Here is a 12,004-nt window from a genome sequence, read left to right as displayed (position 1 = left end):
AAATTTTAATTTCCCTCTCATATGAGGGAGAACCTGTTTGTAACGAGATTTCACAACTAACCTAGCATTTTTTCTATGCCCCAGCCTTCAAACCTTATTTTCAAAGGAAGAAGAGTCCATATTTAAACGAACACAAACCATGCCAATTTGAAATGAAAATGATTCATAGAATTAATAATAATAATAATAATAATAATAATTTACAAGAAGGTACAATGGGTATGTGAGATTACATAAGATTGGTATTTCTGTGGGGAACCCCTTTGGCTCCCTGGAGCTATCGGGCTAATGTGTGATATATTAGATCTGGGCATTTGCTATGGAGTTCAACTTGCCAGGGACCACGAGCCAGAACCTAGCCCCTTCAGAGAGGTTGCAGGAAGCAATGGACCTGAAAACCCCCCCATGTGGTTGGGGTTTTCCTTATCTGCCATCGACCGGGGTTAGGCACCCAGAATGGTAGGCATAACAAAGCAAACCCCACATGGTAAGAAAATGACAACTAACAGCCAAAAAGGGAAGAAAACTACCTCAAATACCAAGGAAACAAACACAAGCAAGCGTTATCTTCTACTGCAGCACTGCTCGTCTGCGCAGCCTTTCCCTCCCTGCGCTGGCTACTCAGTCATTCAGTTTGTTAGCTCAGTTCGTAGAAACTTAGCACTGACCTATGAGGTGTTGGCACCAATGTGCAGTCAAGAAAGAGATCTAGGGGTGGTTCTAGATAGAAAACTATCACCTGAGGACCACATAAAGAATATTGTGTGAGGAGCTTATGCCACGCTTTCTAACTTCAGAATTGCTTTTAAATACATGGATGGCGATATACTAAAGAAATTGTTCACGACTTTTGTTAGGCCAAAGGTAGAATATGCAGCGGTTGTGTGGTGCCCATATCTTAAGAAGCACATCAACAAACTGGAAAAGGTGCAAAGACATGCTACTAAGTGGCTCCCAGAACTGAAGGGCAAGAGCTATGAGGAGAGGTTAGAGGCATTAAATATGCCAAAACTGGAAGACAGAAGAAAAAGAGGTGATATGATCACTACATACAAAATAGTAACAGGAATTGATAAAATTGATAGGGAAGATTTCCTGAGACCTGGAACTTCAAGAACAAGAGGTCATAGATATAAACTAGCTAAACACAGATGCCGAAGAAATATAAGAAAATTCACTTTCGCAAACAGAGTGGTAGACGGTTGGAACAAGTTAGGTGGTGGAGGCCAAGACCGTCAGTAGTTTTAAAGCGTTATATGACAAAGAGTGTTGGGAAGACAGGACACCACGAGCGTAGCTCTCATCCTGTAACTACACTTAGGTAAAAAAACTTGGGTAATTATTTGAAGGTGACCATTGGTCATGGGTCTTCTAAACACTTGGCTGAATTGTGCCTTTACACTTCAGAAAGCCCTAACACCAGTGCTATCCATTCACAAATAATTGCACATTCAATCCCTTGAATGACAATTGATCAGTTAAGCCAGCCAGCTTAACATAAATTGGTAGCTCTACTTAGTAATAAGAATTACTGTTAATTACTAACTAGGGCCTTCAAACCTTTTTTTATAGGGCTTAACAGTAATTTTTATTACTAAGTAGAGCTACCAATTTGCATTAAGCAGGCTGACTTAACTGATCAATTTTCTTCTGCTTCAAAATATGTGCAGTTTGCATGAAGGTATATCCTCCCATAAACTGCACTAGTGATAATGTAGAAAGATGTGTACATGACAATGCACAACAACACACCAACAGTCACGACGTGCCCGAGTCAAGAAGAAAACGGCGCCGTCAAAGTGGGCGAGGATAAAGGCAAAATAAACAAGAAGAAAGGAATGCAGAATGGGAATAAAGAAAACAGAAGGGGAACGCAAAGTGTCTCCACAATAAAGAAAGCGAGGGATGGAGGCAAGAGATGAAGGGCGGGGGGGGGGGGGGGGGGTGGAAGGATGTGAAGGAGGCAAATGCAAAGCAGACATGAGAAAGGAAGGGAGGCGCGAACAGAAGAAGGTACAAGGAGCGAATGTGTAGAAGGGTAGAGGAAGTCAAGACGGGACAGGAGGTTAGGACAGGACAAGGTACATAGATGGCATCTGGAGCCTCACGACTGGAACGCTAATGCATTGGACTCCGCAGAAGCTGCAGCAAGACAATGGGAGGAAGACCTAGGAAGGGCGCGAGGACAAGTTGTGGGAGAACGCGATGTAGGAGGCCCATCAGGCAAGGTGGCAGGGCGCTTGGAAATCAGGACGACGGAGGATTGCTTCCGCATAGTACCAGGGGTAGAGATGTGCGGCAAGGCAGCCTGGGTGGGGAGAGACAGGGAAGACTCGCCAGGGAGCTTCGAAGGATGTTGTCCAGCATCGATTCAAATGCATTGGAGATAGCAGAGGCAGCTACGGGAGGATGGACGTCAACCGTAGAAGAAGTGGAGGAGAGGAGAGACGGGCCAGCCTCAGGAACGGGATGGATGGACTGCGGAAAGAATTTAGTGATGAGGTGGACCAGCATCATCTCGAGTGCATCCACAAAGCAAGCGACAATAGCGTCAACAAGATCGGGACTCAGTTGAATGGCGGGTGGGAGAGAAGATGCATCAGGGGCGAGAGGAACGTCAGTGACAAACAGGTCAGGCACAGGTAAGGCGGCGACAGAGGGGGAAGTGGTGGGTGACGAGGAACTGGGGCAGGATGAGGCAAAGCACGACTGGAGGGCGGAGTGACGACAGGAAGAGCCTTAGTGAGCGCCGTAATGTAGGAAGGACACTGCTAGAAAGTGATGGCATGATCACCACCACAGTTGGAGCAACAGAGCTTGTCAGACTCAGTCACAAATGTAACGAGAACCAGAGCATTTGCCACAACGAACGTCATTGGTGCAGCAATGGGAAGTATGGTGAAAACCCTTACAATGAAAGCACTGAGTGGGATGGGGAAACGTACACCTCCAATTTATGGAGGAAGCCATTAATCCAAACCCGATCAGGGGGGAGGGAGTCGAGAAAAGTAAGGAGGGTAGTGCTGGTATCACACAGGTCGCCATCAATCCTACGCATAAATTTCTTGACACCAAAGATCGGAAGGTCACCATCCTGCAGTTGCGCCTTCATGTCGTCCGCACTAACATCAACAACATGCCGGACCACATATCGTACCAAACGGTCACCCAGAGGCTTATAACAACGGACCTTGTAACCACAGATATCAGTAGTGTCTGAAAGCACCAAGTCCCCGGAGGAAACGTGGTCCACTGCAATCAAGTTCCTGCATTTATTCGGCCTGAAATTGGGCACCTTGATCGTAAAGAACTCGGGAACGACTTGATAGAAAAGACTGCGTGCCCTACTATTTCCAAAATACACTCCGATCAGCGGGCGTATCGGCATCAAAAGCGATGATGAATGTATCAGGCCAGAAGAATTTGTCTGACCGGGAGGGAGTGGAGGACGTGGAGACAGAGGATGTGGGGGGTCACAGGGCATCGCAGGATGCAGACAACGTTTCACCTTCAATCTGTTAGCCTTACTATGCATACTGTATTTTGATATGGTAAGCCATGTACTGTACAGATAAGCTAAATAAGGAAAAGTATATAAAGTACAACAGGATTGCCTTTTCAAATAAGGATCTATGTGAATGCTGATTTCAGATCCGAGACTTGAATCTAGGAACAAACTTCCCAGTCATTCGAGCAGTGACAGCTAAACGTGTGAATCTCAAACCCGATGTCTCGACTCTTGAACAAATCGACATCATGGTAGAAGTGGAGTACAATGGTGGAATCCAGTTGGCTGTTGATGCATCCTCACGGTTCTCCAAGCCTGCCATGGTTAAAATTAAAGGTTTGTTTCTACGTATTATTCAGCACGTTGTGCTTGTTTGTCTGGGATGGAGTTAAATATTGTTATAAAGAGCTGTTTTAAGGAAAGCCATTTCCTAGGATATATGGGCAACAAAAAATATGGGATTTTGAATTTACATAAAGTATCATACATTGAAGCAAAATGTTTAATACTTAACTAATGGTAGTCATTCTAGCGTTTATTAATTATGTTAAGAATAATAATTTTTTAATAAATCAGCCGTGTTCATGCTATGGTATTTGATTTGATCATCATTGTCTACAGTTGTTCATCTTTCTGGCAATGGTCGCCTGCAGTTTTCCCGGCATCCCTTCACCCATTGGAGCTTCTCTTTTTATGAAGAACCTCAAGTAAGATAATGTGTCACAATGTATTTGTTTGTGTATACCATATTTATATTTAGTACAGCTTATTGTTTCTTATATTCATGTCATACTAATCCTTCCATCATGACCTTCAAGGTATCTCTTACCATTGGTGTGGTGGAGTGGATGTGTGTGTCATTTGGACAGTGTTCTAACACTTTTATATCTGTTTACTAACTGGCATTGTTGCCCTTAGCTATGTGAGCCTTGATATGCCTGACAGGATTCCTGTCCATGACAATAGGAAAAAGCATTAAAGGAAGTGGTGAGAATGGATTATCACTACATAGCATATTACAAATTGAGTTGGTTATACAGCTTTATCCCAGTTGTTGTCCTGCTTCATAATAATGCTGTGCCACTTACTTTTTCAACATTTGCAGAAATCTCTCAATTGCCCCTTGGTAGTCATCTTGATATGGTATCGACAATCTCTAGTCCGATTGGATTGATTTTGTTAACCAGACCCAACTACTATGCAGTGTTGGGTCTATGAGATTCCCTTGAAATGATACAGTGGAATCTCACCCCAATGAACTACATGTGGCATATTCATTTTTGTTGCATCTGGGTTTCCCTGCCCAGCTCAATTTGTTTCAAAACAACACACCTTCAGTTGCAATCTAAACCAACAGTCATATTCCTCCCAGAACACTGCTAAAACATCAGGCTGTAGCTGACTCATCCAACTGAGATAAAGAACTTTACAAATCATTTGCAATATATTTCTGTTCCCTTTTTTACTCCCTCTTTCCTTTCTTCTCTCTTTTTTCCTATTTTTCTCTTTACACTTGACAATGGTTTCCAGTACTGTGTTTTTAATCTTTGATTTTATCTTATTTCTGGGCAGATGCTTGCCCACCCCAATTCAAGAGGGGGAGTATGTTATTGATGATAATGATGAATATAGAAAGCTGTATGATCATAATTTAACTGAAAATTAAAGGATCTTGTGTTCCTTAAAAATGGTTTTGTCAAATCTTATTTAGGTCTAGCATGACATAAATGTCATGCATGAAGTTTAATAATAGCACAAACATTTTTCTTTTCTCATGTAGGTTGAGTTTGAGGTGTACTCAAGCTTAGGTCTACACATTCCACGTTTCAACTCCATTATCATCTCTCAACTACGAGGAATCCTGAAACGCAAGCATACCCTTCCATATTTCAAGTTGCGAGGTCCTCCACTCATCAAGAGGGTGATTAATCCAATCAACGAAGAAGGTTGTTCCGTCCCTTCAGGAAGATTGACTGGCAGCATTGTGAAGTGTACAAGGTTGCAGGTACTGCATTGTCTCATTATTTTTGTGTATAGTTCAATTCTGCTTTACAATACTACAATTTTTATAAATCTGAGTGATTCATAAAAATCTGATCTGATCTGATCTGTAATGATGAAGTCATGTGTATGTGGGGTTCATGTTGGGATCAAGTCATGTCAGCACATACGCATTCCAAAAATAAGAACATAAACTAAATTATTTGGCCCTCTTTTCAGTAATTTTTAGTAAAAACTTGTGTTAAGTGAAATGAAATACTCCTTTCTATGCAAGTTCCTCATTTGCTTCCTGAGCCAGACCTTAAATGCATGCATACCCGGAATTCAATTCACTCAACAGACCCAAGCCAATTTCCCTCTCCACCATGATAAAAAACTTTGCAAATAATTTTACTACTGCTTTTGGGAGAGGGCAGATATAAGAGAGTATAATTCATTTCATCACTGAGTAACCTCTCACTATTAGACAAAATTATGAAGCTCACTCAAGAGTTCCCTCTGAGTAAAAATTTAAATCACAGGACATTGTTACAGTATCGCTTTGCTAACTAAAATTATTATTTAGCTGCTACACTGACCACCACTGGATAGCATCATTAGCTACCACATAAGAATCGGATGAGCTAACAGCCCGTTTTTGTAGCCCAAGCCTTCCAAACATTCTCGGAGAAGCCGAGACTAATGTAACACCACCAATTGTGTACCACTACTATAATGGATACTAAACTAATAATGTAAACACTACTTATCCTGAGTAACACTTCCCCATCAGTTGCACTTGGTAACACTGTTATGAGCTGACATATGATGGTACAACGGAACTAAAAAGTACACTGCCCACAAGGAAATGCTAACACAAGGATTAAATACGCTGCCACCATCTGCCTTTGACCATTGAGACTATATCAAGCAACGAGGCAAGAAATATTGCTTGACTTGGAGAGTACTTTCGATGACTGTCATTAATTATGGAAACGGTTGTCAGCCACTATATCCAAAAGGCTAAGAGGATTCAACAATTGACACAGACGGGAAATTTAACATGAGTTTATTGAGACCAAAATTATGTCAATCACCACTTAGAAATCCTACTCTAACACTGGCAAAAAGTTAAGAAATTTGGACATGGAACAAAACCTCAGAGATCACACACAGTACCTTAAGACCTCTGTCTCTCCCTGGCTGAGATGTTCTTCACAGCCCTCTCTGGGCCCCGGTGTCTGGCACTCTGTCCTTACTAAGTCCCTACAGGACCTCTATATACAACCCCCCACAGGGGGGAGGGTGGAGATCTGCTGTTGCTACCTACACCAAGAATGTAAGAGATCGGCCACACGTGTACAAACACTCAAGAAATATTTCAATAAGCTTGTTTGACATTCACCATACACTCTTCAAGAGAGGAGTTATTAATTACGTGTGTGACTGACCTCTGACCTGGCCAAAAGGGGGAGATCCATGGATGTTTACACATAAGAATCTGGAGTCTAATTCCCTTGCATGAAATATTACATACTTGAAACTATGCTGACTAAGACTAACCCAGGAATTTTTAATCAACATACAAGATAATCCGGAGGTCATCTGGGCTGACCTCTTGGAGAAGGCTTCCCTGGGTGTGAACTCTAAGGGGGGGGGGGGGGGGCATGGGTGTTACACTAAAATGGTGGGAGAGAAATTGAAGGATCTGCCCAAAAAGGAGATTACTCTTGAAACCTGTAGGTAGAGTGACAGAGGCAGCAGGAGACAGCAGGCTCAGCATTCAAAATCCCTGAATCTTACTCTGAAAAAACTGCACACAGTAATGTCAAGTGTAAGGCACTGTGGCAGGCAAGAAGTCGATAACAGCCTACTCATATATACAGGCCTGACAAAATCATTCCCTGGAATGAGAATACTGCCCATGTGGATTGTCCTCACAGGTAAGTAAGTCTTGTTTGAACAAACACAGATGCAAGACCTTAACCATTTGGTGAGATGTGAAGTATGCAGCCACAGATAAGAACTATTTATTTACACATTCCAAGCACACCCTTGATTAAAGCATAGGGGACAGAGCTAAGCACAATAGCCACATAACTAACTAGTCACTCCCCATTAGCAGGTTTTGCAGAAGAAAGCAAACCCACGAACTATACAGGAGTGAAAGGGCTTAAGGAGTCAATTTATGGGAGAGAAAATCCAAAATTCTCAGGGATGTTAATTTAACTCTTAGGCACGGGGAAAGCAAGCTGGTAAGCTGAGTATAGAGCATACTCAGGGCAAATGGACAAAATACAAATGTGAAACAAGAAATGGAACAAAACAAAGCTATGAAACATTTCAAGGATAGACGGCACCGCTTATTAAAAATTTAAATCTGAATTTGGAGCCATCAAAACGGTGCAACCCTGAATGTGGCAAGCAAATGAAGGGTTTTTCAGCAAAGATGCTCATGGAAGTGAAATTAAGTGGGAAAGGGATGGGTGGTAATGCTAGATAAATGAAAAAGTAGGCAAGGATTACAATTTGAAAATAACATTTCCAAAGATAGTGTTGATGGTAATAAATATGTTAAAGTTTTATGAAGTGATTGGTGTTTTCAAATTTGGTCACTGAAGAAAGTAATCATTTTCCAGGCTGCTTTAGTTGGAGAAGTGATGTACTGTACTGTGATACTGAGCGAAGTTCCTATTGTGTGTGCTGTAGAGAAACCATCTGGGTTATGGGCAATCCAAGACATAACCCTCAAGCGCCCCCAAGGATCATCAGCTGGCATTTTAATGCGCAATTCAGATGAAGGCACACAAGTAAGGTTATCTGTATATATATGTGTGTGAGTGTGTGTGTATGTATATGTATATATATGTATATATATGTATATATATGTATATATATGTATATATATGTATATATTAGTATATTTTGGTAGCAGTCTCTTGTAAACATATGCTATTAAATATGACCGAAAAAGTAAGATTAATAATTCTAACACAAATTTTCTCAATATTTCTTATGTTTCTTTTCACTGTCGATGGTAATTGAAAAATCAATTCTCCAAAATTCATTTTTATTTTTAGCCTGACGCGACACTTGAACGCGTTTCGTAATAACTTATTGCATTTTCAAAGACTTTAGTTTACACACACACAACTATAACCAGCAAACACTAAACAGAGTTTTACTATGCTATCATTTAAACAGCTTTTATCTTATATACTCTCATTTGGGTGAGGTGATATGTTACAACAGTTTTGGATGAGGTGAACAAAACTTTCAACACAAGACAAAGCAAACTTTCAACACAAGACAGAACACCGTGCATTGGGTATAAATTGGATAAATTAAAGGGAAGAGTGGAAGTAACTGCAAAGGGCCTATTGGCCCATATTTCTTGATGCTTCTATATTGGTGTGGAGTCTTAAAGTGGGTAGAATATAGTTGTGCATTAATAGGCTGTTGATTGCTGGTGTTGACTTCTTAATGTGTAGTGCCTCGCAGATGTCAAGCTTTCTGCTATCGCTGTATCTATCGATGATTTCTGTGTTGTTTGTTAAGACTTCTCTGGTGATGGTCTGGTTGTGTGAAGAGATTATATGTTCCTTGATGGAGCCCTGTTGCTTATGCATCGTTAATCTCCTGGAAAGAGATGTTGTCTTGCCTATATACTGAGTTCTTTGAGGCTTACAGTCCCCAAGTGGGCATTTGAAGGCATAGACGACGTTGGTCTCTTTTAAAGCGTTCAACTTTGTGTCTGGAGAGTTTCTCATGAGTAGGTTGGCCGTTTTTTTGGTTTTATAGTAAATCGTCAATTGTATCTTCTGATTTTTGTCTGTAGGGGTAACGTTCCTATTAACAATATCTTTCAGGACCCTTTCCTCCGTTTTATGAGCTGTGGAAAAGAAGTTCCTGTAAAATAGTCTAATAGGGGGGTACAGGTGTTGTGTTAGTTGTCTCTTCAGAGGTTGCATGGCGTTTCACCTTCCTTCTTACGATGTCTTCAATGAAACCATTGGAGAAGCCGTTGTTGACTAGGACCTGCCTTACCCTACAGAGTTCTTCATCGACTTGCTTCCATCCTGAGCTGTGGCTGAGAGCATGGTCGACATAAGCGTTAACAACACTCCTCTTGTACCTGTCTGGGCAGTCACTATAGGCATTGAGGCACATTCCTATGTTTGTTTCCTTAGTGTAGACTGCAGTGTGGAAACCTCCGCTCCTTTTCATGACTGTTACATCTAGAAAGGGCAGCTTCCCATCCTTCTCCATCTCGTAAGTGAAACGCATCAAACGCATCTGTTCAAATGCCTCCTTCAGCTCCTGCAGATGTCTGACATCAGGTACCTGTGTAAAAATGTCGTCAACATACATGCAGTATATGGCCGGTTTCAAGTTCATGTCGACTAAGACCTTCTGTTCGATGGTACCCATGTAGAAGTTCGCAAACAGGGCACCTAGGGGAGAACCCATGGCGACCCCATCTACTTGCTTATACATGTGCCCATCTGGGCTCAAGAAGGGTGCCTCTTTAGTACAAGCTTGGAGTAGTTTCCTTAGAATGTTTTCTGGTATGTCAAGAGGAGAGTGTATCGTGATCCGGCCTGTACTCCTCTTGACATACCAGAAAACATTAATACCCATGAATTATGGGTATTAATTGGATATGAGAGCATAAGAATGGAAGTAACTGCAAAGGGCCTATTGGCCCAGACTTTCTCTTGATGCTTCTATATTGGTACGGAGACTTGAAGTGGGTAGAATATAGTTGTGCATTAATTGGCTGTTGATTGCTGGTGTTGACTTTTTGATGTGTAGTGCCTCCCAGATGTCGAGCCGCCTGCTATCGCTGTATCTATCGATGATTTCTGTGTTGTTTGTTAAGACTTCTCTGGTGATGGTCTGGTTGTGGGAAGAGATTATATGTTCCTTAATGGAGCCCTGTTGCTTATGCATTGTTAGTTGCCTGGAAAGAGACGTTGTTGTCTTGTCTATATACTGAGTTCTTTGGGGCTTACAGTCCCCATGTGGGCATTTGAAGGCATAGACGACGTTGGTCTCCTTTAAGGCGTTCTGCTTTGTGTCTGGAGAGTTTTTCACGAGTAGGTTGGCCTATTGGAAAATACTACTACTACCAACCAAGGTTGGTAGGTTGGCCAACCTACTCTTGAAAAACTCATTGTTTCGTGTTCTATCTTGTATATGTCACAATTTTGTTCACCTCATCCAAAACTGTTGTACCATATCACCTCACCCAAATGCGAGTATAAATAGGAAGCAAATGGCGTGTTTACAGGTTACAGTTGTATGTGTAAACTAAAGTCTTTGAAAATGTAATAGTTAATTATGAAATGCGTTCAAGTGTCGCGTCAGACTAGAAATAAAAATGAATTTTGGAGAATTGATTTTTCAATTACCATCGGCAGTAAAAAGAAACATAAGAAATATTGAGAAAATTCGTGTTAGAATTATTAATGTTACTTTCTGGGGGGAGCCCCGTCGGCTCCCCGGAGCTATCCCAGGCTGATATGCTAATGTCAGACTTTGGCATCAGTCATGTGTATGGAGTTCTTAGGCCTACCCGGGACCACGGCCAGAACCGGGCCCCCTCAGAGAGGCAAGGGGAGCAATGGCCTATAGAAGCCCCCGTGTAGTTGGAAGCATTCTATGTCTGCCATTGACCGGAACAGGCACCCAGAAAGGTAAGCGCCCCAAAACAAACCCCTATTCTGGTTAAAATTGCTACCTAAAACCGAACTAGTGGATAGAACTCCCCAACCGAAAACAAGCAAACTAGTGTGACGTCACACACTGCCGCGCCGCTGTCTGCGCAGCTCCCCCCTCCCCGGGAGGGGGAAGGGGGAGCCCCAGACCCCCCGCGCCGGCTACCCACACCTCAGTTCTTAAGGCTGATGCTATAGGCGATGGTCGTGTGCTCTGGCTCCGGTGTCGCTACTGCACTGTGCTTTGAGTGTGGTGTTAGTTTTGTGGGTGCGAGAGCCAGGAGTTATCTTCAGTACTCGGGCTGCATGCGCCTAGGGCTGCCTTCCCTAGGTGCCCTGTAAGTACTGCCCTTGGGGCTTGGGGCCACCTTCCACAGGCTCCTCGGGGTCTGCCTCTGCTGGTCCGTTTTACCTTTCGGTTTTTCGGCCGCCTGTTTTGCTCTTGGGTGTTCTGTTCTCCCTTGTTACCGGCAGGTAAGAGGCAGTTTGCACTGGTAGGGGCGCAGGGTGCTGCTCAGCTTGTATTTCCCGACATCGCGGCCGGCTCTGTTCCTTGGGGTTCGCTGTCCTCTTGCGGGGCTTTGTTTTTCTTTTTGTTTTTGCCTGGTGGGGGGTTCTGTCATTTTATTCAGTTTGTTTGCCCTTCCACTGTTCTCCTCGGTGGCGCCCCCTGCTAGGTCCCCGTGAGTGTACACGTCCCTGGGGTTCAGCTTTAGAAGTTTGCTTGGTAGTTTTGGGCGCCGGTTTGCGGCACCCTGCCTGGGACTACCTGAGCGCGAGTCCTCTTAAAGTAAAC

At 42.8% G+C, this 12,004-nt stretch overlaps 1 protein-coding gene across 3 annotated transcripts in view; it reads left to right on the top strand.

The window, feature by feature from the left end:
- The window catches only part of LOC138370890 (PDZ domain-containing protein 8-like), a 213,436-nt gene that overhangs the window by 25,883 nt on the left and 175,549 nt on the right, over window positions 1-12,004 (top strand). For all 3 annotated transcript variants that reach the window (XM_069335534.1, XM_069335533.1, XM_069335532.1), the window contains exons 4-7: window positions 3,652-3,844; window positions 4,130-4,215; window positions 5,289-5,513; window positions 8,128-8,298. In XM_069335534.1, the coding sequence (XP_069191635.1) occupies window positions 3,652-3,844; window positions 4,130-4,215; window positions 5,289-5,513; window positions 8,128-8,298 (675 nt within the window). The remainder of the gene's footprint in view (window positions 1-3,651; window positions 3,845-4,129; window positions 4,216-5,288; window positions 5,514-8,127; window positions 8,299-12,004) is intronic.

Source organism: Procambarus clarkii, chromosome 33, assembly GCF_040958095.1.
Source record: "Procambarus clarkii isolate CNS0578487 chromosome 33, FALCON_Pclarkii_2.0, whole genome shotgun sequence".
Taxonomy (NCBI): domain Eukaryota; kingdom Metazoa; phylum Arthropoda; class Malacostraca; order Decapoda; family Cambaridae; genus Procambarus; species Procambarus clarkii.
This window is presented reverse-complemented; position numbering and strand designations above follow the sequence as displayed.